General features: G+C 34.8%; 2 protein-coding genes across 2 annotated transcripts in view; both read left to right on the top strand.

The window, feature by feature from the left end:
- The window catches only part of LOC115874283 (ATP-dependent helicase brm-like), a 41,781-nt gene extending 16,205 nt beyond the window's left edge, over window positions 1-25,576 (top strand). The window contains exons 2-4 of the mRNA XM_030889389.1: window positions 9,975-10,502; window positions 15,842-16,032; window positions 25,534-25,576. Of these exons, the coding sequence (XP_030745249.1) occupies window positions 10,038-10,502; window positions 15,842-16,032; window positions 25,534-25,576 (699 nt within the window). The 5' untranslated portion in view covers window positions 9,975-10,037. The remainder of the gene's footprint in view (window positions 1-9,974; window positions 10,503-15,841; window positions 16,033-25,533) is intronic.
- On the top strand, window positions 4,207-4,855 carry LOC115874284. Its single transcript, XM_030889390.1, has 2 exons — window positions 4,207-4,492; window positions 4,566-4,855. Exons 1-2 carry the CDS (start codon window positions 4,207-4,209, stop codon window positions 4,853-4,855), a joined length of 576 nt encoding a protein of 191 aa, XP_030745250.1.
- Window positions 25,577-26,105: the final 529 nt, after the last annotated feature.

Genomic DNA, 26,105 nt, shown 5'->3' with positions numbered 1-26,105 from the left:
GTTTCTGAAATTCTTAATATATCATAACGTTTTTCAAGCACTAATGACTTTAGACTTTAAGATTAACTTTGTAAGGATATTCCCTCGATCAGTCCAGACAAAATAATTTCGAATCGTTTTTGTGGCTAAAAAGCCTGTTCTTTGTAAGTTCTTCTGTCATAAATAAATTTAGTACTTTGAGAGTTGTTTCTTATTAAAATAAACAGTGATTCTCTTTATGACAGTAATGAATCTTATTACAACTAGTCTTGAAGTATTTTTCTTTTTTGCATCAAATTTTCCAATTTTGGCATGATATATTTCTTATCTCTAGCTTATTTTCTAGAATCGATTTTACATTTTTTTATAATGCTGAATTGTTGTATTCGGTCACACCAGACCTATTTTCAGATGTTTTATGTTTTTATCCCTGCATTTTATATATTTTTATCCACGTAATATGCACGTTTATATGCTAGTTAGTAATATGCCGTTTATATGCTCTCTAGGTGAATTAAAATATGTTCTTCGTGGCACACAGTAATCTATACTAATATATAAAATCCTTAAGTGACTGACTCACTGATTAGTCACGGTCCTGCTCAAATCACTCAACGTAAGAAGTTCAATTTTGGCATACAGGTTGATTCTAGGGTGTAGAGGTTCGATTAGAAGGGGTTTTTCGAAATTCCAGTTCCAAGGGGGTGAAACCACCGCCACCCTCAAATATTACAATATTTTTTATTTAAAAAACGGCCAAGTTTCCGAAAAAACGCTTAAACAGATATATTTTGTTTTTTACATATTTTAAGATTTTTTAAAAATGTATACAGTGTGTTTCGAAAAATCTGGTCATTGATTAATCACGATGATCCTGCTTAAAGCGCTCAACGTAAAAAGCTGATTTTTGGAAAACGGATTGACTTTAGGGTGTAGAGGTTCGATAAGAAGGGATTTTTCGATACTCGAATTCTAAGGGGGTGAAACCGCCCCTCAAATATTAGAAGATTTTTTATTTAAAAACTTTTTATTTAAAAACCGGTGAGTTTTTCGGAAAAACTCTTAAACGCAAATATTTTATTTTGTTGTTTTACATATTTTAAGATATTTTAAAAATTTATACAGGGTGTTTCATAAAATATGACCATTGAGTAATTACGATTCTGCTTAAACTGCTTGACGTTTAAAGTTGATTTTTGGCAAACGAATTGGCTGTGGGGTGTAGAGGTTCAATAAGGAGGGGTTTCTCGAATCTCAAATTCCAAGAGTGTGAAAAAGCCCCTCAAATATTACAATATTTGTTATTTAAAAAACGGTTAGTATTTCGGGAAAACGCTTGGACACGCATAATTTATTTTGTTTTTTTACATATTTTGAAATTTTTTAAAAAATCATACAGGGTGTTCCAAAAAGTTGGGTAATTGATTAACCACGATTCTGCTTAAACTGAAACTTGATGAAACTACCCCTCAAATATTACCAAGTTATATAATAATATCGTCATATTGTGGAAATTCTTGCTTTGCTTTATCATCACCATTACAAATGATTAATTCGACGCGAACAAAGTCTCGGGTACACGCTAGTTCTTTATAGTTTTTTGTGATATATAGCATATTTGAAATTGGTCACTTGCATCTTGGGATTGGATGATTATCGGCGTTGGATTGATACTTCTAACTTCACGATCTACTAAAATGACATTAGCATTCAATACTTAAAGATAACAAATTTCAGTCACCGTGTTTTTTAATTATTGGATTAACGATTTGGTGGTCCAAAAATATTTGACAATTTCTTTTTCTAAGATTGTGCACCCCCAAAGTATCGAACAACTGCCGTCACTGCCTAAACATAAACCATATTATTTGTTTCGAGTATGTAATATATGAATGATTGATTGCCAAACTATGAGGAAGGACACATTAGGCGTGGTCCTGATTAAATGCGTAATTCATTGTTCGCTGCTACGTGATATTTTTCATTGTTTTAATACTGTTACTAGAAAGTATCTATTTTTATAGCCCTATCAACGATTTTCTTAAAATCGTTTTCAGGTTCACTTAATCATTAATTGTTCCTAAACATTTACTATTAATGCATTTTTTATAGATTCAAACATGATATGTATCATTAAAATTAAATGGGAATTTTAATAGACCGAGATATTTAGTTAATGTAAATTTAAATACGAGTACCAGCAAGGAACGTATAAATAATTTGAAAGCCATGTGGGAATAACAAATGATACAATTACCTTGTTTCCTTATTCTAATTTTTTTCTGTCTCTACATCGCATCGATGCGTCACAAAATTGGATAAATGGCGCCTGGAAACAGACAAAATAGGAGAAATTCCAGTGTTATTTCTTGTTGACACTTACTAAAACACTTTACACTTTCCAACATATGAGAGTTCCACAATGTGAACCACTAGTGGGTCCCTGGTCACTCCACTGCGGCTGCAAGGGCCAATTGTGACTCAGTCCTACAAACTTTTACATTTCCAGCTTATTCAACCATTTCCAATTCTGGTGTAACCTCCCCAAAGATACTCTCTTTGTAGTTCGACCCATTGTTGTGTATTGTTGGCTATGCGGGCCCAAGTTATCCCTGCTAATTTCCTAATATCATTGTGTCATCTCAGGCTCGGTCTTCTCGGTCTTCTCGGTCTCTTAATTCCTCGTGGGTACTATGCTGTAATTTTTGTGGTCCATCTATTGTCCGTCCTTCTTGCCAGGTGTCCTGCCCATTGCCACTTGAGGGATTTGACTCTGTGGATGACATCTTTTACCTGGGTCTATTGTAGTATCCACTCTATTCTTTTATGTTCTCGCTTGGTTATTCCCAGCATATTTCGTTCCATTGAACATTGCGACCTGCAGTAAGCAGTAAGTCCTTATGATGTCCGTTTTAAGTGTCATTGTTTCGCATGCATAGGTCATCACTGGTAGTACACATTGGTTGAATGTTTTCTTCTTTAGATAAAGTGGCATTCTAGATTTGAATATGGTTGAGTTTTTTCCATAAGTACTCCATGCCCACTTAATTCTTCTGTTGATTTCTGGTAATAGAGATACCGAGCTGTGTATTCAACGAGTTCTTCGACAATTTCCAGTGCTGTGTTATTAGAATGTCTTTTCTGTCCACTAGTTCGTTGTACAGTAGTTTAGTTTTTGCTATATAAGTTCATTTTGAGACCCACTTTATTGCTGGCTCTATTTAGTTCATTAATTTGTGCTTGTAGTTCTTCAGTGACGTATGTGTGACAGACTATGTCATCAGCAAATCTTAGATGAAAGATAGTTGAGTAGTATTTTCCATCTATTTTTAATTATTTATAATTGTTAGTATTTTCCATCTATTTTTAATCCTTTGTTGGTCCAGTTCAGTTGACAGAAGATTTCTTCTAGTGTTGCTGTAAACAGCTTTGGGAATATCGCGGCTCCCGGTCGTATTCCTTTGCCGCTTTACCAGTTGAGAACTCTACGGTTGTTTTATATATCATTACTCTTGCTTTGGCTTCTTTGTATAATATATTGGCGAGAGTTTCTCTATTAGGTCTTGCAATATCTTGTTTCACTATCTGTTGGCTTCTATTATTGCCTTAGGATATATAAAAGCTATGGCTAGTGGAAGTTCGTATTCTTTTGTTCGGCTGATAGTTTCTCTTGGTGCATGTATGTGACCTATGTATATATGTATGTATGTGATTTAATAGGTTTGGTATCATTAAAAAAAGGATAACGCGTCGCAGAATAATACTTCACAGGTTACAAAATTTATTCGTATAGTATATATATACGTATAGTATATATTCGTATAGTATATATTCGTAGGGGAGGTCGGGGCATGATGACGAACGAGGACAGATGACGAAGTACTGATTTAAAGAAAACTGTACATCCTAAAAATCCCATTTATTTTTCTATAAATTCCTTTAGGTGTATAATACGTCGGGTTACACATAGATGGAGCTATCACTTTTTCAGCGGGTTTAAAAAATCATAACCGCTTTTCACACCTGTTAGATGTAAACATCCAGCTCCAGAAAATAAGCAATTTCGCAGGTTTAAAGAAAAATAGAAGCCCCTTTCATAGTTAATCTTGATTATTGTGAACATTTTAAATATTAGACGGTAAGATACAACCTAATTTCACTTAATTAATATTTTAATTTTTGCTGTTTCTTAAAAAATGTTTCCTGGGGCAAGTTGACGGAGGCAAGATGATGAATTCGTCAACGGAGCTACGTTCCACCCTTTTTATTTTTGGAGGAGTTAGGATGCGACCAGATCTTTTAAATGGATATCCTCCAAACTCTGGTGGTATAGCTCAACCCAGTAGATGGATGAATACAGAAGCCTTTGTCCTATGCCTTAAACATTTCGTGAAATTTGTTCGCCCAAACAAAGAGATACCCGTATTGTTGATCGTTGACAATCACTCGTCTCACACTTCACTGGAAGCTATCAATTATTGTAGGGATAATGGAGTACCCACCGCCTACAACCGTTGGATGTTGGTTTTTTTGGAGCTCTCAAAACTTTCTATAACCGGACTTGTGATAACTATTTGATAAAGAAGTTGGTCAGTTGTTCGGGCAAGCTTATCTAAGGGCTGCAACTGTAGGAACAGCCATAAAAAGTTTTCCCGCTTGCGGCATTGAGTCTTGTAATTGCAAAATCTTTGGAGATGCCGATTTTGCCCCTTCTATGGTGAGTGAAAGGCACCTAACTGCAGAACACGAGTTCTTAAGCAGTGACGATGAACCACTAGCAGTTCCTGGGTTTTCAGGCTCAAACAGAATTGATCTAGCCAAAACGAAAAACAATGAAATACAAGATGGTAAACCACCGCCGCGAAAAGCTTGTTAATTTAATTCTCCCAGGACCCTCAGGATTGAATAAAATGGATTCTGCAAAGAATAAAAACTATGAAACACCAGATGCTGAACCCCCATTGCTTTCCAAAAAAAATCAGCAGGCAAGGTCAATGAATTTGTCTCTTCTTGAACCTTCAGGCCTACAGCAAAAAAATCCTGCAAAAAACAATGAAGCACAAGCTCTTGGTACTATAAGTTCATCCAGCTCCAGTCAAACAGTCTCTAATGTTGATAGTCGAGTTACACTACTTGAAATGAGACCCTTTCCCAAATATACACGTCCCATAAAAACTACCAAAAGAATTAAACAAAGGGCTTCTCTCATCATCTCACCACCCAACAGGAAAGGAAAAACAGTGAAAAAACTTAAAAGAAATTAAAAGAAGGAAGGTTGATTCTGTGAAAGTCAAGAGAAAGGTATTTCAAGAAAATCGTGAAAAGCAGGTAGGAAAGAAGAAGAAAACTAATGACATTTTTGTCCTGGCTGCCAGTAATCCTATATTGAGCCTCCTACAGAAGACTGGATTCCACTGTAACACGTGCGAGAGTTGGTGGCACGAGTCGTGCACAGTCTACGAAAAAGATGGCACATATACCTGCGACATTTGTTTATAATCGTCATCTTGCCCCTATAGGCTCCTTATCTTACCCCGGTACTGGGGTAAGTTACGAAAAATGCACTTTTTTGTTTTTTTCTTTATATTTTTTCAAGAGTACACTTTTATTTTGTTTTTTATATTTTATTATGTACCTGAATAAATGTACTAACAGATGAAATGGGATCTTTTTTTTAAACCCGTTAGTTCGTGTTTTGGAGCCTTTTGTATTTTACTTCGCCAACTTGCCCCGATCTCCCCTATAGTATATAACAAAATTATTAACCTCATGTAGCCTCACCTTCCTATATACTCACGAGTCGCCACTGGTACCTATACATTTGAAATTTCAAATAATGAATGTTACTTTTTTTGTTATGTTACTACTACTTTGTTAATGTTACTTTGCTTTTTATAACATACTATTGTATGTTATAAAATTGTAGAGTAAATGGAAAATAATTCATGCAAAAATGTAAATTTAATTCATGAAGCCGATGAAAGTAGGTATTCAAAATATTTTTTTTCGCATAAAACAGGATTATTTCTAGTTTATAACATCTATACGTAACACAACTAGTTAAAAGGGTGACATTATATAGACACTCCTAACTCGTACGTAGTCACATTGTTATCCAAGTCATTTTTAATTATGAATAAAATTTATTTAAGATATTTTACAATCCATTTCGACAAACCTTGTTTTATTTACATTAATTCTTGTTTAACTTGAGTATGACCATTTTAGAAAAAAAACTGTAACAGAAAAATAAACATGTCATTGTTCTTTATTTGGTCTAAATCATACCACCATGGTATCGTGGGAAATTTCTTGTATCTCAGCGAAGCAGAAACTGACGTTTTAGCTTATTACTAATGCAACTACTATACCTATAGTAACGCATTGAATATAATTAAACGTTGTTGGGTGCTTATAGGAGAAAAAATTACAAAAAATCAGTTAATAAAACAGCACCGTGTATATTATTCGTAATTAATCGTGTTTTGTGACATGTATAGTGACTTTTCATTGAAGAAAATATTGTTAATAGATTGCAATTCATTACTACTTGAATATTAATTAACTTAGGAGAACTAAAAACAAATCGACCTTAACGAACTAGATGAATTAGTCAACCTAATCTTAAAAATTCTGTTTACTGATCTTGTAAACCAATATAAGCAATGGAAATGTATATTATTTTTTACCACAAACGTTAGCACCAGTTTTATATTTAATACAATTGTGATATATAATTATTAATAACTAATCTCATGTTATATCTTATTCTGTTTCAATAACGATAAATCAAAAAGTTCTTAATAGCAGAACTGTGTATCTGTTGATTTTATTCTTTTGTGGCACCATAGAAAAGCAAACTACTATCGAGATAATGAGTCATTTACAGGAGTTATAAGTAATATTAAAAGTTGTTTTATAGTGCTATTAGCATACATAGTCATATTTTCCTTTTGGCGTCTGACCTTAGTTACTTAAATTGACTAACAACTACTACTGAATGTATAGAAAAATATTAATATCAAATATCACAGACAATTCTAATAGTATTTCATATAATTTTCTAATTAAAACACACTTTCATACTTAATTCACCTGAGGGTACAACCTAGAGATTAAGAGATTTTCTATCAAGTAGTTTAAATGGTAAGTGTTAATTTCAAGAACTATCATGCCTTTGATTGGCATACCTGATAATAGTAATAAAGAAGCAAAATTTTATTGCAGCAGAACACAGGCGCAATTTTTCAAAGCAAGCTGCAATATTAAATTTTTCTTTGCAGCGATGTATATGCAAGGCTGATGTCTTTTTTAATCTTTCCTTCAGGAACAATGCAGAGCAGAAGAAAAGTATGGTGAGGCCAGATTATCTAAAACCTTATTGTAAGCTTGTGAAGATATTTAATTTTACTTTTTCTAAATTAAATATTAAGTTTTAAACAATAAAGGATGTTAATATTATTAGGAGGTTTGTCAATAACAAATGGATGGATCAGCATGGCCAAAACAACTTTTCGAAGGCGTCAGAATATCCTCCTACAACAACGCTTACCATTAGACATTAGACCTCCGACTAAGAGTGATTATGTACTATGTATGATGCGTTTGAGATATGGACTCTCCGCCGACTACTTAAGATCTCGTATATCGATCACATTTCAAGCGAAGCAGTCCTGCAGAAAGCTGGTGTCGAAAAACAACTCCTTAATATAGTAAAGACCCGGAAAATGTTGTATTTGGAGCACATTTTGAGAGGAACTCGCAACGGAACTGGTCCTGAAGGGCAAAATTAAGGGTCGAAGAGGGCCAGGAAGAAAACAGCACTCATGGCTCCTGAACATCAGGGATTGAAGCGGGATACCAGACGCGGTAACCACGTTCCGTCCAGAGACTGCTCTGATCATCGACCAGCAAACGTCTATAGAAGAGGCTATACTGGACGAAGTAGTGGCGATCGGATCACAACACAACGATCAACAAAATGTGGGTCAGCTGCGTTTTGCGGGGATACACTTTCGGGTGGGCATGATCCTCATAGATTGTGTATCTCGCGAATCGGTGAATTAGTTGGTGGAAATCGCACCTAAGCTTAAAAATTGGCCAGGGCCGGAACTGGTCGCAGTGAAGGCAGAAAACATCCCTAAAGGGGCCGCCATCACGGTCTTTCTGCCGAGGAAGGGGAAAAAGACACCACCTACCTGCTGAGCCTTATCTACGGTCAGAACTTCAATGTAAGGACATCGAGTTGGCGAGACATCAACTCGAAGGAGGAGGGTCATGGTTAGGTCCTCACAATAGGAATTGACCTCAAATCCAAGGAGGAATATAGAGAAAGAGGACCTATCTTCTATTATAGATACGGGACAACACCGATATCAGGTCTAAGGAGAGACTAAGTTAAAGAGGTGCAGAAAATGTCTGTCCCCTCTACAACAGGGGTATGATAGGTTACAGGCTGTGTGATGACTCAAGGAAGGGGAGCACAATAGATTTTTAGGGTCCCAGTGATTAACCTCCCTTCTCACTCATTCTACATTCTACAACCATGTTCCGTCATGCAGAAGACAATACCCTTACAATCAATTGAAGAGAGTATACAAATAATGATCCCAACTTGAAAGCTTGCATATGGGACCGGAAGAAGAAAAAAGACATATGTTCTTCTTCTCGTTTCTGTTGTTCACTCCCCACGTAGCGGACCCTTTTTCTTTGAATGGCGAAATATGTTTCCGCTATTCCATATCAATCTCTAATATTGCGGACCCATGAATACTGATTACGTTCCAGTCTGTATTTCCCCCTCGATTTTCCTTTAGAGTATAAGATTCGAAACAAAGTATGAGTTTCCCAAGTATGGATATTGTGTATGTGACCCAAATAAGATATTATGAAACATGTTGGGCCGATGAGATTCAAAGCGTTCTATTGTTCTTTTTAAATGCTTTATTCTGTTTGATGTTTTCATGTGAAGGGACAATGTTTCTACGACATACAATAATATGGGCCATACATTTTAGGATTCCCAGCAGAGGGTTAAGGGTCAAGGTTCTTTGGAGAAATACATTTTTTTAGTTTAGTTAGCCTACTTTTTACAAATTCCGATGTGCGTTTTCATTTATTCGTAACAATCCTATTTTTCATTAGAATTTCTCTCAAATATTTAAATTTAGCTGCTCTTTTGGATAACTTCTTCGTTGATAGTAAGATGCAAAATATCAAATTCTTGCCTGCTAATAACCATTAGTTTTGTTTTCGCCAGGGGTGTCCCGCGGGTGGAATTACATTTACATTTTCTTGACAGTCGCTGGCAATCGTTGGCATCAGTCGATTATATTTACATGGCAGATATAAGCCGTCTTCTTCGCAGTCATTGGCAGTCGCTTGGCACATATACATTTTTTACCCAAGTGAAGCACACCGGGTTTTCGCGATATTGATCTTTAGTCCAAACTGATCTCCTTTATGCAGGTACTATACAGAAATCATAATCAATTTTTGTTCACACAGTAAGTACGTTACTTACAGCGAAAATCTATTTAACTTCGCTTGTTTTTAATGTTTTATTCATTTTATTTTGGTTTGGCTTGGCATTTTTAATAAATGCTGATATTAACTATGTATTATATTATAGAATTGCGCTTTGAAGTGATTTATTGAGTACTCCGTTATTTTCTGAAATATGTTGCGCTAGCAATAATATAATATTAAATTAAGCTGTAACGAATGGCAATAGCGTAATATATTATGTAGGACACAAATGGACAGAATTTTACCATTAATTTTAATGCACATAAATCATTATTTTTATTTAAAACAGATAATTCAAAATAGGTCATACATTTTTGAATATTTTATCTGACAAGCCTAGCCGTACCATCATTTTCTTTACATTCTCTGATGTTGAAGGGATATATTAAACAGTTATATTTTGGTAATACTTTACTCAAAAATAATGTGACGGAATGTTTTATTTAACCCATTTTTATCTTTTTCAGAAAATAGAACCGACTTTACACCAAACCACACCAATGACCGTCCTCTAGCACTCCCCCAACAACATGGCCTTACTAAACTACACCTCGCCTTTCCTCGCCACTCCAAACCCTCTCTCCAACTTCTACCGACCTCCTCAACCGCCCACCCACCAATTGCCACCCTACCAAACGCCTTACTCCTACCCACCACCTCAAAAACCCTTTTTGAACGAAGACTATGCTCGGGCGGGATCTCAAAATGGGCCGGCGCCAGCCCAAAGCCACCAGAGCCAAAAGGGGCCCTACCAGCTGCCCCAAGGGGCGCAGACCAATCAGCAGCCGCAGGGACCGGTGTTTACGAGAGTGACGGAGGACGGTGCCAAGACGAAAGTGCACGCGGTCATCGATTACGATTACGAGGACGAGGACGATCCGGTGCCTCCCGTGACTCCTATTCAGGGACCGATTTACCTGAAGAACGGTTCTGTGCCGGTTGTGCCCCTGTACTCGCATCCAGTGTTAAATAACGGAAGTTTTGTTCAAATACCGGTGAGTCATTTTAAATATCTTTATTTATTAACTGTTAAAGAGCGTCTACACTACGTGAAAAACTCTTCGAAACATGTCAAGGTCGCATTTCGTCGCCCAACTTTGACGCATGTCGATTTATTTGCAGTTGTCTTGACCCACTTCAGTTTGCCTCGACCTACTTTCGATTCTTAATAGCGCCTAAAAAACCATTCGTGAGGAGGCCGTGGGGTGATTTTTTTTGGCGTTTTTTGTTGCCTCGTTCAATTTTGTTTTGAGCTTTTTCCAAAACGTGGCGGTATCTGTGTCCGAGGCAAAGGATTTTTTTTCATAAATCTCAGTGAAATAAGTAAACCTAGACGTTTTTAAAATAGCTGTTGTTACGAAGATATTTCGTTAATTACATCTCGTTTTATGTTATATTGATATATATATATATTCCACAGAATTAATATTTGAACACGCGTTTATTATATGCATAGTAGATATTTAGGAACAAAACTTTTCACTTAAACTGCAGGAATATAATTACAATATTTTTATGATTTAATTTTATTATAATGAATTAGTATATAAAATTGTATATGATATGTTTGTTTACGGCCTTAATTGATTAATATAACAGTAGTATTGCTTGATGAGTAATACTGGTAACATTATCAATATATCCGCTTGGTAAAATTATTAATTGACCCGATGTCAACAAAAGTATGGTCCACGGACATTATTTAAAATCAATGTTCTTTTATTGTTCTTAAGAGGAATCTATAAATGATACCCTTATTAGCACCCAGCATGGTTTGATATAAATCCATTCAAGTAGTATTTATTATGCAGGATTTAGACAATTAAAACTAGAATAACAAAACCAAATTTGTAAACTAAACTTTGCTACAGACTACAGTATAAATGTTACTTTACCATAACCAGAAATAATAAATAACTAGACGATTTTTTAAATGATATTGTGTATATTTTGTTCATGAGGCGCAATACCATGGATTATAAGCCGATCAACGGTAGACCGCTAGTTAGTCACTGTTTTATATTTTTTCACTATATTCTAATTAATGATATTCGACAATCATTAAAACTAAATATTCTTGTGTAACCTTCGAGAAATAGCCAAATTAATTTACCATCGATAACTTGTATGTTTTCATGTCAGTTTTTCTATGTTTACTTATTTTTCTGAAGCCACCGCAACATTTGACCTTGATTGCCTCCTGCTATTTTACAAAATAGCTCGATAAATATAAGCCCCTGTTATACAAATTAGTTCCCACGATTCCTGAAATTGATCGAGACGCGCCGTGATTGGTTGTTTGTTTTTTATTGTTAATCTGGTAATCTGGGTTAACAATAAAAAAAATAAACAACCAATTACGGCAGGTCTCGATCTATTTCAGGATAGATGGGGACTAATTTTTATAACACGGGTTTATATTTATCGTACTGTTTCCTGAAATGTTTTGCGAAATGTTTTACGAAATATTTCCAGAAATATTTCGTAAAACATTTCGGGAATAGTGTAGAGGCTGTTTAAGGAAAAAAATAAACTCCTGATTATGTACGGAAAACAAAAATACTGTTTTCTGTTATATTTTTAAAAGAAACCGTGGTATAATGGATACACTGCCAGATTATTAGGCTAGCTGGTAGGTTCTTCTTCTCTAGATCCGGTATTTTAAAAGAGTCGGATCCGGAGTTACGTCAAACTTCATGGACCTGCAACCAGGTTCCATTTCCGCCGGATCTACACTCATGGGTACTATTAATTGGGAAAAACGAGCACCTTAAAATTTTTAAGTGTTTTAAAGTTTAATAAATTTTGTTCTAATGAGCCGATTTTGATGATTTTTTTAAGCAATTTGCAGCTAAATTACTTGACTTTTTAGTATCTCTTTCTAAATTAAAGATGAAAGTTCATTTTTGACTCATCTCAATAGCTTTATTTTTGTTGGACATATTAGCTTTTGAATAAGACGGTAACGATCTACAGCAATTTTAGCATTGAAAGCAAGCCTCTGCTTTTCCTCATAAACAAACTTCTAAAAAACTGTTTATTGTTGTTGTAATACCACTGTCATTATAAACTCATATTATTATTGTTTACTAACATTTACTTTAGTAGAGATGATTTTAAGTTCTGAAGTATCAAACTCTATAACTCATCATGAATGGGGATCTTCCTGTTATAAGGGACAGTGTATTTCCCATCCTCCTCTGACAATAAAACTGTTCAGGAGTGGAGATCTACCTTCTACAAGGGTATAACCCTTCTACAGTTGGGGTTGAGTCTTCCGCCATCACAGTCGAGGAGCTTGTCTTCAGCTCAGGTACCCTTGAGGTGGAGGCTGGAGGTTTCAATAAAGGTGGAGCTCTCAATTTTCTCCACTCCTTTAACTTGGTCTCTCCTTATACCTGATACCGTTGTCTCAGATCTATAATCTCTTTTCCTATTGCCTTTCTGAATGTGAGGTCAATTCGTATTGTGTGGCTCTCCTCTCTCGAGTTGATGACTCTCCAACTCGATGTCCTTACATTGGAGTTCTGACAAAACTGGTGATACACTGCAAGGTTTAGTCAATCCACCTCTACACAGCCCTGCATGTAGAAGTAAGGGAGACGAGAATACAGTAGGTTGCTCCCTGGTGCCCCAAGGTTGAGACCAGCTCAGCAGAGGCTAGTCTTCTATCTAGACTAGACCTAATCCCGCCATCATAGGATTTAGGTTTTTGGTGAGGTTGTCTCCTCTTGGTCCGGGCAGTTAAACTAAAACCCCCCACGTCCTCTGCCCATATGATACATGGCCAATGCCCACAGACAGTAGAGGGTGCCTGGTATGACACCAGGGTACTCGACAACGACAAGGTCTTGCATCTCCTAGGGGAAGATATGATAATATCATTTTTGTTAACAACTAAATCATGCTCACACAACTCAATCATATATGGATTTATTTTTTAAATAAAGTAATGTATGAAAAACCAAAATAACTTTTCTCTCTTATTAATTCTGGTTCATTCTCATATTTTGTTATGTTCTTAATTTTAATTATAAAAATATTTATTACTTAAACAGGCCACACATTATACGATTTATCGTACTACAAGTTGTACAAAATCAAATAGTTTCGACCGTTGGATCAATAGTTGGATAGTTAGTGGCATTGTAGTGCAACTTATTACAGTTAGACTCTGTCGTATCGTACGGAAGTACAGCATGCATACAATCTGTAGTACAATGCACTGCAACGCAGTAGTAGATACGATAGGTTTGAAAGTTTGTGTGCAAGCACTTCTTGTTGAAACGAAATCTAAACATTTTTCGTGGTAAATTAAGTACAATACAGTTCATAAAAATTGAAAATAAAAGTTTTGGTCAGAATTTATAAAAATATATCGTTACCATGGGTGTGTGGGATGTAAAAAATTACGAATACTTAAACAAAAATTAAAGAAGTGCATGTTATGAGAATCTATTGGAAAAATTAAAATAAATAAAAGCAGACGCTACTTTTGAATATTTTTACAATTTTTGGGAGGGTTTTTTTATCTTCGACTAAAAAAACTACCACAATTGCAGCTATTGTCCTTTTTGACTAACACAAAGCCACGGCGAACAAGACAAAATCAACTGGGAAACGATTTATTGTACGACAGACATTAAACTAGTAGTTTAAGTTCGTGGACAACAGTGCATCCGATCTGTCGTTCAAACGGTCGAATCAAATTTGTGTTGTACAACCTGCAGTACGATAAATTGTATAATGTGTGGCCCGTTTTATACAACAGCAATCAAATATTCATACACTTTGCCAATATTATGTCATAAACATAGAATATTTGTTGCTTTATTTAATATTTAATGACACTACATACATTTTATTCGATCGATTAAATAGAAATTTACTTAAAATTATTTTACGTGCATACGTTTCTGCAATAAAATAAATAATTTATGACATATATAATTTACTACTAACAAAAAGCTGAATATACGGTAATTAAATGTAATTTTATAATAATTTGATTATATTTTACTATGCTATCTAAAACTCTTGACATTTTCTTTGTAGTGCTTTTTCTTTTCAACAAAAAAGGAACATATCTTATTATTTACCTTTCTAATATTACTTATTATTGCGTTCTTAGGAATCTTCGCAACTGGTAAAAATAAATGTCCTTACTCATTAATTTGATGTTATGTGGAACTGCTGGTCATTGAAAAAACCTTTTACCAAAATGTAGCATTTTATTATTTATTTTTTGGCATATATATTTTATATTCACAATGCTATAGGAATAATAATAATAAACAGGTCATTGATCTTAAACGTATTACATATTATTGTTATAATTAATTTATACAGCCTTGATAAAGAATTCTGTATTAATTAGACTAGCTAAAAATATTTTAAAGTACCTAACTGTTGTGTAAATTTTACAAATATAAAGAGAAAATAGTAGTTTTTAATTTTTTGTCCACACTTGACACACACAGAAATAAAATAATTTACATAACTTTTAATTTGCGTAACAAGTGTACCTAATCATCATCATCATCATTCTCAGCTTGTTCAACCATTTCCAATTATGATGTAACCTTCCTCACTTACTCTTTTTTTAGTTGGACCCATTGTTGTCTATTGTTGGCTATGCGGGCCCAAGTTATCCATGCTAATTTCCTAATATATCATACCCATCTCAGGTTTAGTCTTCCTCTAGGATTTTTAATTCCTTGTGGGTACCATGCTGTAATTTTTTGTGGTCCATCTGTTGTCCGTCCTACTTGCCAGGTGTCCTGCTTATTATCACTTGAGGAATTTGATTCTGTGGATGACATGTATTACCAGAGTCTATTTTTGTATCCACTCTATTCTTTTACGGTCTTTCTTTTGGTTATTCCCAGCATATTTCGTTCCATTGGGCGTTGTGTGACTTGCAGTTTCCTTATAATGTCCGCTTTAAGAGTCCAGGTTTCTCATGCCAGGTTATCTTCTAGAGCTTCATTTGAGTCAAGTAGCTTTGATGCCATATCCGCGTGACTGTTGGAAAGGAGACATAATATGTCATCTGCATAACTCAGATCCTCTAACACGTATAATATGCCACGATGATTCTTAGCAATTGTTCTTCTTTAGAATATCATCAAGGGGATATTAAAAAAAATGGTGACAGGACGCAACCCTCCCTCACCCCATTCCAATTTTATGCAAGACCAAAGATAATTCTACTACGGCAAGACTAAACATTGAGCCTCACAATAAAAAGCGCCTTCACGCTTTGAAGGGCTCAAAAATCAATAAATATTATTTTAATATTATTAACGGCATACCACTGAACAATTTGCGCTAGGCGGACGATACAGTTCTTCTCGCTGAAAACATGCAAGACCTTCAGAATATGTTAAATAACGTCATCACAACTAGTCGAGAATATGGTCTGGCACTCAGTGTTAAAAAGACTAAATACATGATTGTCACTAAAACTGGAGTGCCCAATGAACATCTGTACGCGGAAGGTGAGGAGCTCGAAAGAGTAGAGAGGTATGACTACCTGGGTACACGTGTCGACTGCACCGCTGATTATTGTTCAGAAATACGGCGTTGTCTCGCGGCTATCCATTTTCAGTGGAGCCTTTGGCGAACCCACAAAATTCTTCATAGGGCTATGCGATACTGAGGCAGTATCGATATTTTGGTATCGGTTGTATTGAATATAAAGTATCGATACTTTAAAATATTGATAAATATATTAAAGTATTATTCCATACCATTCAATATTTTAAAAAATTAATTAATAAATTTAAGTATACTGTGTTTTTTAATTGGATTAGGATCGAAAAAAATCAACAGAAGTCCTTTGTTTTAAATTTGTCGACGTTTCGCAAAATTTATTTCCATCTTCGGGACACTACAAAGTTAAGAGAGCAAAATACAATCAAAAAATTTTAAAAATTTAACAAACAACTTAAAACACATATCAGTGGAATTCCACACATATACAATTATTGGTAAAACTACCCTAATGTTAACAATTAAATAAAATATATGTATATGTTATAAATTTAAGATCGCTTGTAAATAAAAATAATAAGGGATAAGGCCAGAATATAATCGGGATATTTTCTTATTCGCATTTAACGAAAAAAATCGACGATGGTGGCACTGTTTTATACAAAAAACTACCAGGACCAGAACTAAATCAGTCGGAAAAGACAGAGATTAACAATTCTTTAAAGCATTGTGGCGATAAACGAATATTTTTTAGATTTTGAAGTTGGTATGCAACAAAGTTTTCAATACGTGAGAGAAAAGAGGACAATCAGATCAAAAAGAGGACTGTTTCTGGAATAGAGGACGGCTGGGAACACTATTTTAACCTCCTGTAGCTACGAATCAAAGTAGAATTGGATTAGTTGATATAAAAAATAAATCTTATTTTTACGTGAGGAACTTCCCCACGAGAGATGGAACATGTTTTTTTGAAACACCTTGTATATGTTTGTTTAATTTCAAAATAGGTAAAAAAACAAGCTAGATAAATTAAAGGAATTCATGATAAATTTTTAATTATATTCGGACTGTTTACATTAAAAAAAAACTGGAGAACGCCGACTGAGATACCTGGAGATAACGGCACGGCAGCGGCGGCGGCGTAGCCTTTTGCCAGTGCCGTTTTTTTGAGTCTTTAATTATTTTATTCAATAATATATTTTGTATGTAGTTTGTATAACTATAAAATTTTAAAATAGAGTAACAGCGCTTTCAGATGGAGCGGACCGTACGCGCAGAGCACGGATGTTTTTTCAAGATAGCTCATCCGGACAGAGCATACGCGACCCAGGTGAAATTGTTCATATAAGCCAAAGAATTATAAGCTCATGGTACTTGCTCGAAGTCGCGGACGCTCCGTTCCATCTGAAAGCGCTGTAAGATAAGACCTAATTCGACTTTATTGATTTAAAAAATTAGAAATTTAAGTAATTAAGATTTAAATTATTAATTTAAAAAAAAAATCTACATTTAAATGCCAATAACTAACCTGGAACATATATTGTAAATAATATATCTGCATTTCTTCATTTTTAAAGTTGTATATTTTTTCAAGGTATTCAATTTGCCACATTATTATTCTATGGCTTTCCATCATTGCAGCACGCTTATTAATAATTTTTAAACTATTAATATGTATATAATTTTAAATGTAATTCCCAGTTTTTTAAACCTTCGCCATATTGTGCTTTCTGAACAGTTTTTTTTAAGCTCGGAGAGTTTTTTTTAATTATTTCTATGGCGGGAACTTTATTATTTTCATATTTGCCATAAATTAAGTTTCTTAGTAGTCTGGATAGTTCAAATTTCTGGATTTTTCTATATCGGATCGTTCCTTTTTTTGTCGATTCCCTTTATTTATGAGAGTACCGTAAGGAACTTCTGATAGCATGGCCACCTTTTTCAACACACTCGATTTGCCTCTCTTATCTTCTATGTATCCTATATGTAAAGAAGCTTGTTTTACATCTTTAATTCCGTTCAGCACAAATAGCGCATAGTTTACGTTTGAGCCGTTAATAACTCGACGAAAAGTTCATTACGTTTATTCATTTTTCATAAAATTTCCATGTTTTTATAACAGAAATCACTAATAAATCTTTGTATATGAGATTTACCTACTTTGGCTAACTTACCTATACTATTTTAGAGAAGATAAAATTGCATATTTCTAGTTAGGATGCATTATTAACATTATTACAAATAAAGGAAAGAATATTTATTTTTATATAAAAATGGGATGTGGAATCCGAGCCCCTTGAGACTCGAGGCACTTGTTCCGCGGAGCCGCGGTGTATACGCCACTGGTTAAATAGACGCCCCAATCCTTTTGATGGTTCGCCAAAGGCTCCGGAAAAAACGGAGACAACGCCGTCCGACTGAGCATAGGCTCGGCTCGAAGCTCAGACCCCGTCCAAATATGACGAGTCAACTTCAAATCCGCTTGAGGTTGACTCGTCTCGGGTGTCTCTCGCACTCGTCTCGACATATTTATACGCAGCTTAAGACTACAGCCTAGATATCTAACTGCCTCTACCAATGAGTATATATAAAATATAATCCTAATTATTTATACCTCTACAACATTAATGGTTAAAAAAAATTATGGTAATTTTATTGAACGTTACTGCAGTAAACTAAATTATGATATTTTTTATATTTTATTAAATAAAATATGCATACGTCTGAACCCACCTAATGCACATAAATCATAATTTGAAACGTGCGAATTGCGAAACGTTTAAGCATCTACGTAAAGGGTTTTAAATTCCGATTAATATTTGCAATTTACAACCTAGTTTCGACACAGCTAAGCTTTAAAAAGATAATCTAAATTGGTAGGTGGTCGCCGATAAATCATAATTTTACTTGGCAAGTCATTTTTTATATAGGCCACTTATATTTCCTGTATTTGAACAACGTATCTCTAGTAATAATACGGGGTACATTCAAATCATTATGCATAAGAATAAAAAATCATTTCTTGCGTCTCTAGTTTTCTCTAAAACATGATTTTTCTAAGCGGGAACTAACCGAAAGCGGAACTGAAGAACCTGGAAGACTCCATTCCTAACCTGGAATGGGTGTCCTCCAACGGTCTAAGATACTCGAAAAAGTTTCTCAGAACTTACGACCGAGAAAAATCAAAGATTTTCCTTGATTTAAGTAAAAACAATCTTCGGATTGTCACGGGGTTTCTAACAGGACACTGTCTCTTCAACGAACATCTCAGTCGGCTGAAGCTGAGAAACAACCGCGAATGCAAATTCTGTGAGGAAAATGGGGAAACACCAGAATACCTTATCACTGCGTGCGCCGAGACGTCGACCGTACCTGCCATGAACTTTGGTACGACTGATGTCGAGGATGGAGAGCTGGCTTCCGTAGAGCCGTGTCAGATACTGGCTTTCGTTAAAGCCCCGAGACTGTATGATGACCCAAGTAACATTTTTCGGAGCCTAAAGTTTTATTAAAAGGTAACGGGTATTTATAAGAGGTTTATAAGGAACCTTTATATTTATAAGAGTGTTTAAAGTCTTATAAGAACACTATTGGTCTTAAAAGTTTTGTAACACCTCGAAAAAATACCAAAATACTTGAAGTTTTATAATATGGCATCCAAAATGTTTTCGTTACCTTATTTATAAAACCTTTGGTGTTGGTTACTTAAGGTTTTTTTAAAAGGGTTTTATAGCATTCTTAAAAATCTTATTTTAAAACTTTTACTCTTGGGGTTTTATAGCTTACTGCGTAAAACCCTTATAAATCTAAGGCACCTAATAAATATTCTACAGCTACTACAAAACCTAAAGAACATTATAAAACTTATAGGCCCAGTAGCAACTCCTTTCATGTGTAGAATAGGGGGCGCTATATTTTTAAGGTTAGGTTATGTTTTATGTTCCTGTTTTGCTTTTGTAAATCAAAGAGATGGAAGAAGAATTAAATACAGTAGCAGTTTTTATAGAAAGTGCGTTAAAACCCGTGAAAATATTTTGGAAAGCACACCACACACCACTACTAAAAATTACCAAAACTTAGACGTTCCTCAAGAAGATATATTGCCAAATACTTCGACTAATCGACTGCCACCGATGAATGAAGGGGCAAATGACCTTTGGAAGAATGTATAGATATCAGGGAAAATTGGTTAAAGACGGCGTTGATTTTCCATCTTCTGTGTTTTGGACAATTTTGAAGTGCATTGAAAAAAAATGTTTTACAAAAGCCAAAACGCGCGAATCAAAAAGTGGGGTTATGGTCAATGGTCAAGTTTCTATAAAACCTTTTTTGTAACTTATAAAACTATTAAGTATCATAAAAGGACCTAAAGTTTTATTGCAAGCGCAAAATTCCCATAAGACGCCTAGGAAAGTGTTATAAGAGTTTTTAAGGTGTTGATGATTACTTAAAGATCCATATAAAACTAGAGGTTTTTAAAAGGCGAAATGGCGAACATGACGTCCTTTTATAAGGCGATCATTTTATGTTTGTGTTGTATGTACTTACATAAAAAAGAAGAATATTACATTTTAAGCAATATTACCGAAGCTTTAAGACGTATTTTTTCAAAAGCATGTTTATTTGTAAAAAAACAAACCATGAGACGTTATTTTAATTTTTTGGTTTTTACAAAATAAATTATATTTAAGTTCTAAACGGGGGCGCTTTAGTTTTAAGAAGGGTAAAATGTTAATATTACTCGATAAATTTTCCATGCCAATAAAATTTAGTCCTCATGGAATTCTTACAGAGTGTTTAAGTTGTTATAATAATTATTATAACACGCCATTTTCATCAAAGTGAAAATTCATTGCTGTCAACTTTAAAGTACAAGCTGAATAATAATAACAAGAACCTGAAATAGAATATATTGCAAACAAACGTTGTAGAAAGGGGCGTTTTATAATGGCTATTATAAGGAATATTAAAGGTTTTAAAGCGGTAACGAAAATGTATTCCTTGCCGCTATAAAACTTATTTATGGTTTATAAAGGTAACGATAACCTCTTAGTTACCAATAAATGGAGAGTAAAGGTCACGTTAAAGGTTTTATAAGATACTAAAATTTGGTCACCGTTACCTTTATAAGATTCTCCATTTAAGTGCTATAGGGGTGTCATAAGGGTAACGAAAACGTTTCGCGAACAATTGATAGGCTTTTAGGTTTTATTAAGTAGGTTATCGAAACGTAACCATTACCATTATAAAACAAAAAATGTTAGTTGGGGAGTTATAGCTCGTTATAACTCAAGAAAGGGGAACAAAATAGATCTGTAAGGTCGCGGTGATTAACTCCCATCTTAAACATTTTACAGTCTACAAGATAATCCGGGGGCATATGTAGTCTTTATTTAAAGTTTACTTATAATGTAACGGGTGGCCAACTAAGAATGGGCGCCGGCTGTGTCTCAGAAATTACTTATCGTATAACTTTGGGAAAAAAATTCTAATAAGTAAATCGACCAAGAGAAGTCGGTCGAAATTATTTTCAAGTTCGAAAAATGTCCGCTAGAGGGCGTTTCTCTGATAGCCAATCAGAAAACAGAGTTTTTCTCAAAAATATGCAGGTGAACAGGTATTTTAAATATTACTATTGTAATCATTGAGAAATTTGTATTTTTTTTTGATAAGAGTGTTTTGCTCTATCTCTATAAAATAAAGTGGTGGGGGAAGGTTAAACTTGCTATTATTAAAATAAGGATAACTCTGGTTTGGCTAAGCCGATTTAAACAAAGTAGGGTTCGTTTAAAAGAGCTTTTCTTCCTTAACGATCTCCAGTATTAATTTTGTTTCCATAATTTTTTTCGTGGTAGCTATAGGGCGCTGATTTGACATCATAATAGATGATGTCAAACGACCAGTTGGTCGGTACAAGTTTAGGCAGGAATTCTAGGATGGCGAATGATTGGACTTTTTTAATTCTCAGAATGACATGAACTATCCATAATTTCTAAGAGATGAATTTCCAATTTTGTTAGGGGATCCGTCATGATGAAATTGATTCGATGAATGCAGTTGGTGTAGTTTGATGTAGTTGTGCCGCTTATTTTGCTATGAATGTGTGGAGCTTCTTGGATACCACTTACTTTAATACATAGAGACGTTGGAGCGGCATATTTCCATGCCTACCTAGGTCAGCAGATTCAATATGCATGACAATTAAATGGTATTAAAATGAAATTAAAATATGTGTTTTGATATTTTGACGTAACCAATTTACCTCTTTTTGTGTCCTAGCCTACTACTCTAATTTTTAGACTATATAATCCTAAGCGGCACCCTAACATGATTGGTTCTCTTAATATCTCCGGTTAGAAAGAAGATAGAAAGTTGCGGTTTACGCTGATATTTTGGAAATTTTGTGCTCTATTTAACTGTGTAAAGAGAAATATAGGCTCCTATTTATTTTTTTTATGCAAAGGCGCAATATCTGTTATGATGTCAAACAGCGCCCTCTAGCTACCACGAAAAAATTATGGAAACAATATTTATACTGGAGATCATTAATAAAGAAAAGTTCTTTTAAACGAGCCCTAGTTTGTTTAAATCGTGTAACCTAAACCAGAGTTATCCTTATTTTACTAAAAGCAAGTTTAACCTTCCCCACCACTTTATTTTATGAGATAGAGCAAAACACTCTATATCAAAAAAATAATAATTTCTCGATTATTACAATAATAATATTTAAAATACCTGTTCACCTGCATATTTTTGAGAAAACCCCTCTTTTCTGATTGGCAATCAGCGAAACGCCCTTAGCGGACATTTTTCGAACTTGAAAATAATTTCCAGCGATTTCTCTTGGTCGATTTACTTATTAGATTTTTTTTCCCATAGTTATACGATAAGCAGGTTCTGAGATATAGCGGGCGTCCATTCTTAATTGGCCACCAGGTACCTACAAATTTGCACGGAACCCTCGGTGGGTAAGTCCGACTCGCACATGTGCGGTTTTATTTATCTAATGTAGTACTTAAATGTCAATGTGTTGCATAAAAATAGTACTCCAGTTACCAACACATCCCTGTTAGCGTCACATCGTGACTACACGAGTAATTATCGGACCACCCTCGTACGCACAACTTTTTAAAAGTCGATTTAACGATAGTTCGTTCCCGAGTCCTTTCACTTCACCGACCTTCGAAAAGGTATTTTATTGTTTGCTTTGTCTTTATTCCAATTGTAACAAATCACCGTTTGCCTAAAAATGTTACGGTTTTTTTTCGCTTAAATGGTAAAATGTCATACGTACCGCGAGCGTACACACATTTTATTCGATGTTTTATTAATTTCTGTTTCGATATTAGTCATGGGAGATATGTCTGCAATGCGAATTGAGTCTTGATTAGAAGCGAGACCTTCGATTACGACAGTGAGCAATACCGTTACCGTACTTTGGTGTAATTGGATCGGGCTTATTACGAGATAGGAAGTCCAAATATGTATGATTATACTAAAGGTTAGGCGATTTATAATCGAAAGGATCAAAAGCGCTGTCAGAAAAATACACACATGGTCAAAATTATTGCATATATCGATATTTTTATTTTATTTTGGACATAATATGATTCTTTTATTAAAAATCTAAGTGCAACTAGGCTGTTATTATAATTTTATTTCATAATGAGTGAAAATCAACAAAAGCAAATTTCATTTTAAACAGAAAATATAGAAAACAACTTTAATTATTTCTCACAACTAACAGTCTGTATGGCCTCCTCGAACCTCAAGCTCTGAGACGACGTGGCATGCTCTCAATTAAGTTGTCCAGAAGATGTTGAGGAATGGCTTCCCATGTTTCGCGCACAGCAATTTTCAATTCATTTAAGGTCATTTCTCATCATTTAAGATCATTCCTTTTGGCAATATGGCGTTTTAGCATGTCCCAAGCATGCTCGATCACATTCATATATGGAGACATCGGTGGCCACCACAGTTTTCTTATACCCCCTTCCTCACAAAATTCGCGAACCGCTAAAGTGCGATGGGGAGGAGCATTATCGTCCATGTAAACAAATTCATCCCCCACTGCCCCTCGAAATGGACGCACAAAAGGCTCTAAAACGTCTCTAAGATATGAGGCATCTGTTATTGTGCCATCAATAAAAATAAGAGGAGTTCGAGCTCCGCGTATTATATCTACCCATACCATAATGCTTCCCCCTCGAAACGGGACACGGGGTTGAGCTGCATTCAAGCATGCTCGTCTTCCAGATGCTCTCCATACCAAAGTTCGTCGCGAGTCTGAGACTAGGCATACTCTTGTTTCATCACTAAACATGACGAAATTCCAATTAGGTCCATTTGCTCTCATCTTCTCAGCCCATTGTAGTCGCGTCATTTTGTGATATAAATTAAGCTTCGGAACACGTAGAGGCCTCCTTAAAAGTAATCCTCTATCATGGAGTCTTCTTGCTATGGTCTTTCTTGAAACATTTACTCCTTCAAGGCGAGCTAACTCATTTTTAATAGAAGTACTAGAAAGCAGGGGATTGCGTCGTGTAATTAGGGATATTTGACGGTCTTGCACAGCAGTAGTAACTCTCTTTCTACCCCATCCTGGCTGGTCTGTAACCTCGTCTCTCGCCCAGAATTTCTTTAATATTCGCGAAACATCGCTTTGGTTAACTCCTACAATTTCAGCTATTGCAACTTGCCGTTAGCCCTGTTGAGATAGTGTCACTATTCTGACTCTATTAAACTGTGAATAATGTTTCTAGGCATTTTAAGTCTAAAACAATGGTCAAATTTCTTCTGAAATTCAAGAGACCACAAATCGAAATGTGTAAGAATTTGTAGTAATATTGGGTCTGAACAAACCAAACTAACATTATTAAAGAAAACATCTGTAATACTCAAGTATACAAACAGAAAAAAAATGTAAAATGTACCCTAATACTTTGGTATGCCTCCATTGGCTGCTATAATAGCGGCCTGTATACGTCCGTTCATGTTGTCATTGAGGCTGCGTATAATATCATATTGCGTTTTGCTTTCTCATTCTTTTTTAAGAACCAATTGAAGTTCATTTAATGAAGCTGGTACCGCTTCGCAACCTCCAACCCTCCTGCCAAGCATTTGCCAAACGTCGAACATGATGGGCAGTTCATAGTAGTATATAGTTCACAATAATCACTAAAGCCGGCTTGTCATATTGAAAAGTAACTTAAAAAAAAAATGATAATTGAACAAATTGCAAATTGTTGGTGGCAAGTTCATTATGTTCTTAAAAATTAACCAAAGCATGTATTGACATGATCCAAAAAACAAAATACTCAAGACCGTAAAATTATGTTTTAAGAAAATTTACACACGAAATTATTGCACAGGGTGTTTTAATGTTACAATGTTTAAACAACCCCTTATATGCTAAATACTCTACTACGAAAAAGTATCTATAAAAATATTTACTCTCACAACATACAGTTAACTGATTCCCCAAAGCAGACATGATATTGAGCATATTTTTTTAAAATCTTTATTTTCTAGAGATGTTACAGATTATTGGACCAAAATTGAATTGAGCTTATAGATTTTTTTTTCGGTCTATTTAATGTTGTAAAAATTCGAAATGGCGGCCAGAAGAAAATAAAACTTGACTGTTTGTGCGAAATCTAGAAGGCTTAGAAGATTATTGAAAACGGCATTTAACTCGCCGAGGTCAAAAATATAAAAATACCTAATCACGTTGCAATAGATATACAGCGTGAGTGTCTTAAATAAGTGCAAATATTTTCAGGGCTGGTAGATCTCGATAAAAGAAACATATTTTCTCTTTGCCATTTTTCAGAAAAGTCCAAAATAACCGAGTTATTTAAGTTTGAAAATTTAAAAAAAAACGATTTTTTTTGAAAAAAATTTGAGAGCCACCGGATTTTTTTCTGTAATTGCATCCTTTTAGTTCCGTAACCATAGAGTAAAGCCGTGGAAAAATTTGCGGTGAACAGGCAGTTCTAAAAAGTTTTCAAAAATATGCAGGGAAATTTAAAACAAAATGCACGATTTTCAACATCTCTTTTTTGGGAAAAAAAACTCGTGTAATAAATAGACGTGTTCCTGGG

The sequence above is a fragment of the Sitophilus oryzae genome, unplaced genomic scaffold (assembly GCF_002938485.1).
Source record: "Sitophilus oryzae breed Bouriz unplaced genomic scaffold, Soryzae_2.0 scaffold_125_pilon_pilon, whole genome shotgun sequence".
NCBI lineage: Eukaryota > Metazoa > Arthropoda > Insecta > Coleoptera > Curculionidae > Sitophilus > Sitophilus oryzae.
The sequence above is the reverse complement of the archived record's forward strand: the minus strand, read 5'-3'. Positions and strand labels throughout refer to the sequence as shown.

Excerpts from the sequence above, each read along its gene's own strand:
- LOC115874284 (XM_030889390.1), top strand. The coding sequence starts at position 4,207 with ATGATGAATTCGTCAACGGAGCTACGTTCCACCCTTTTTATTTTTGGA. Across the intron at positions 4,493-4,565 it reads AGTACCCACCGCCTACAACC|TTGGTCAGTTGTTCGGGCAA; the intron begins GTTGGATGTTGG and ends TTGATAAAGAAG.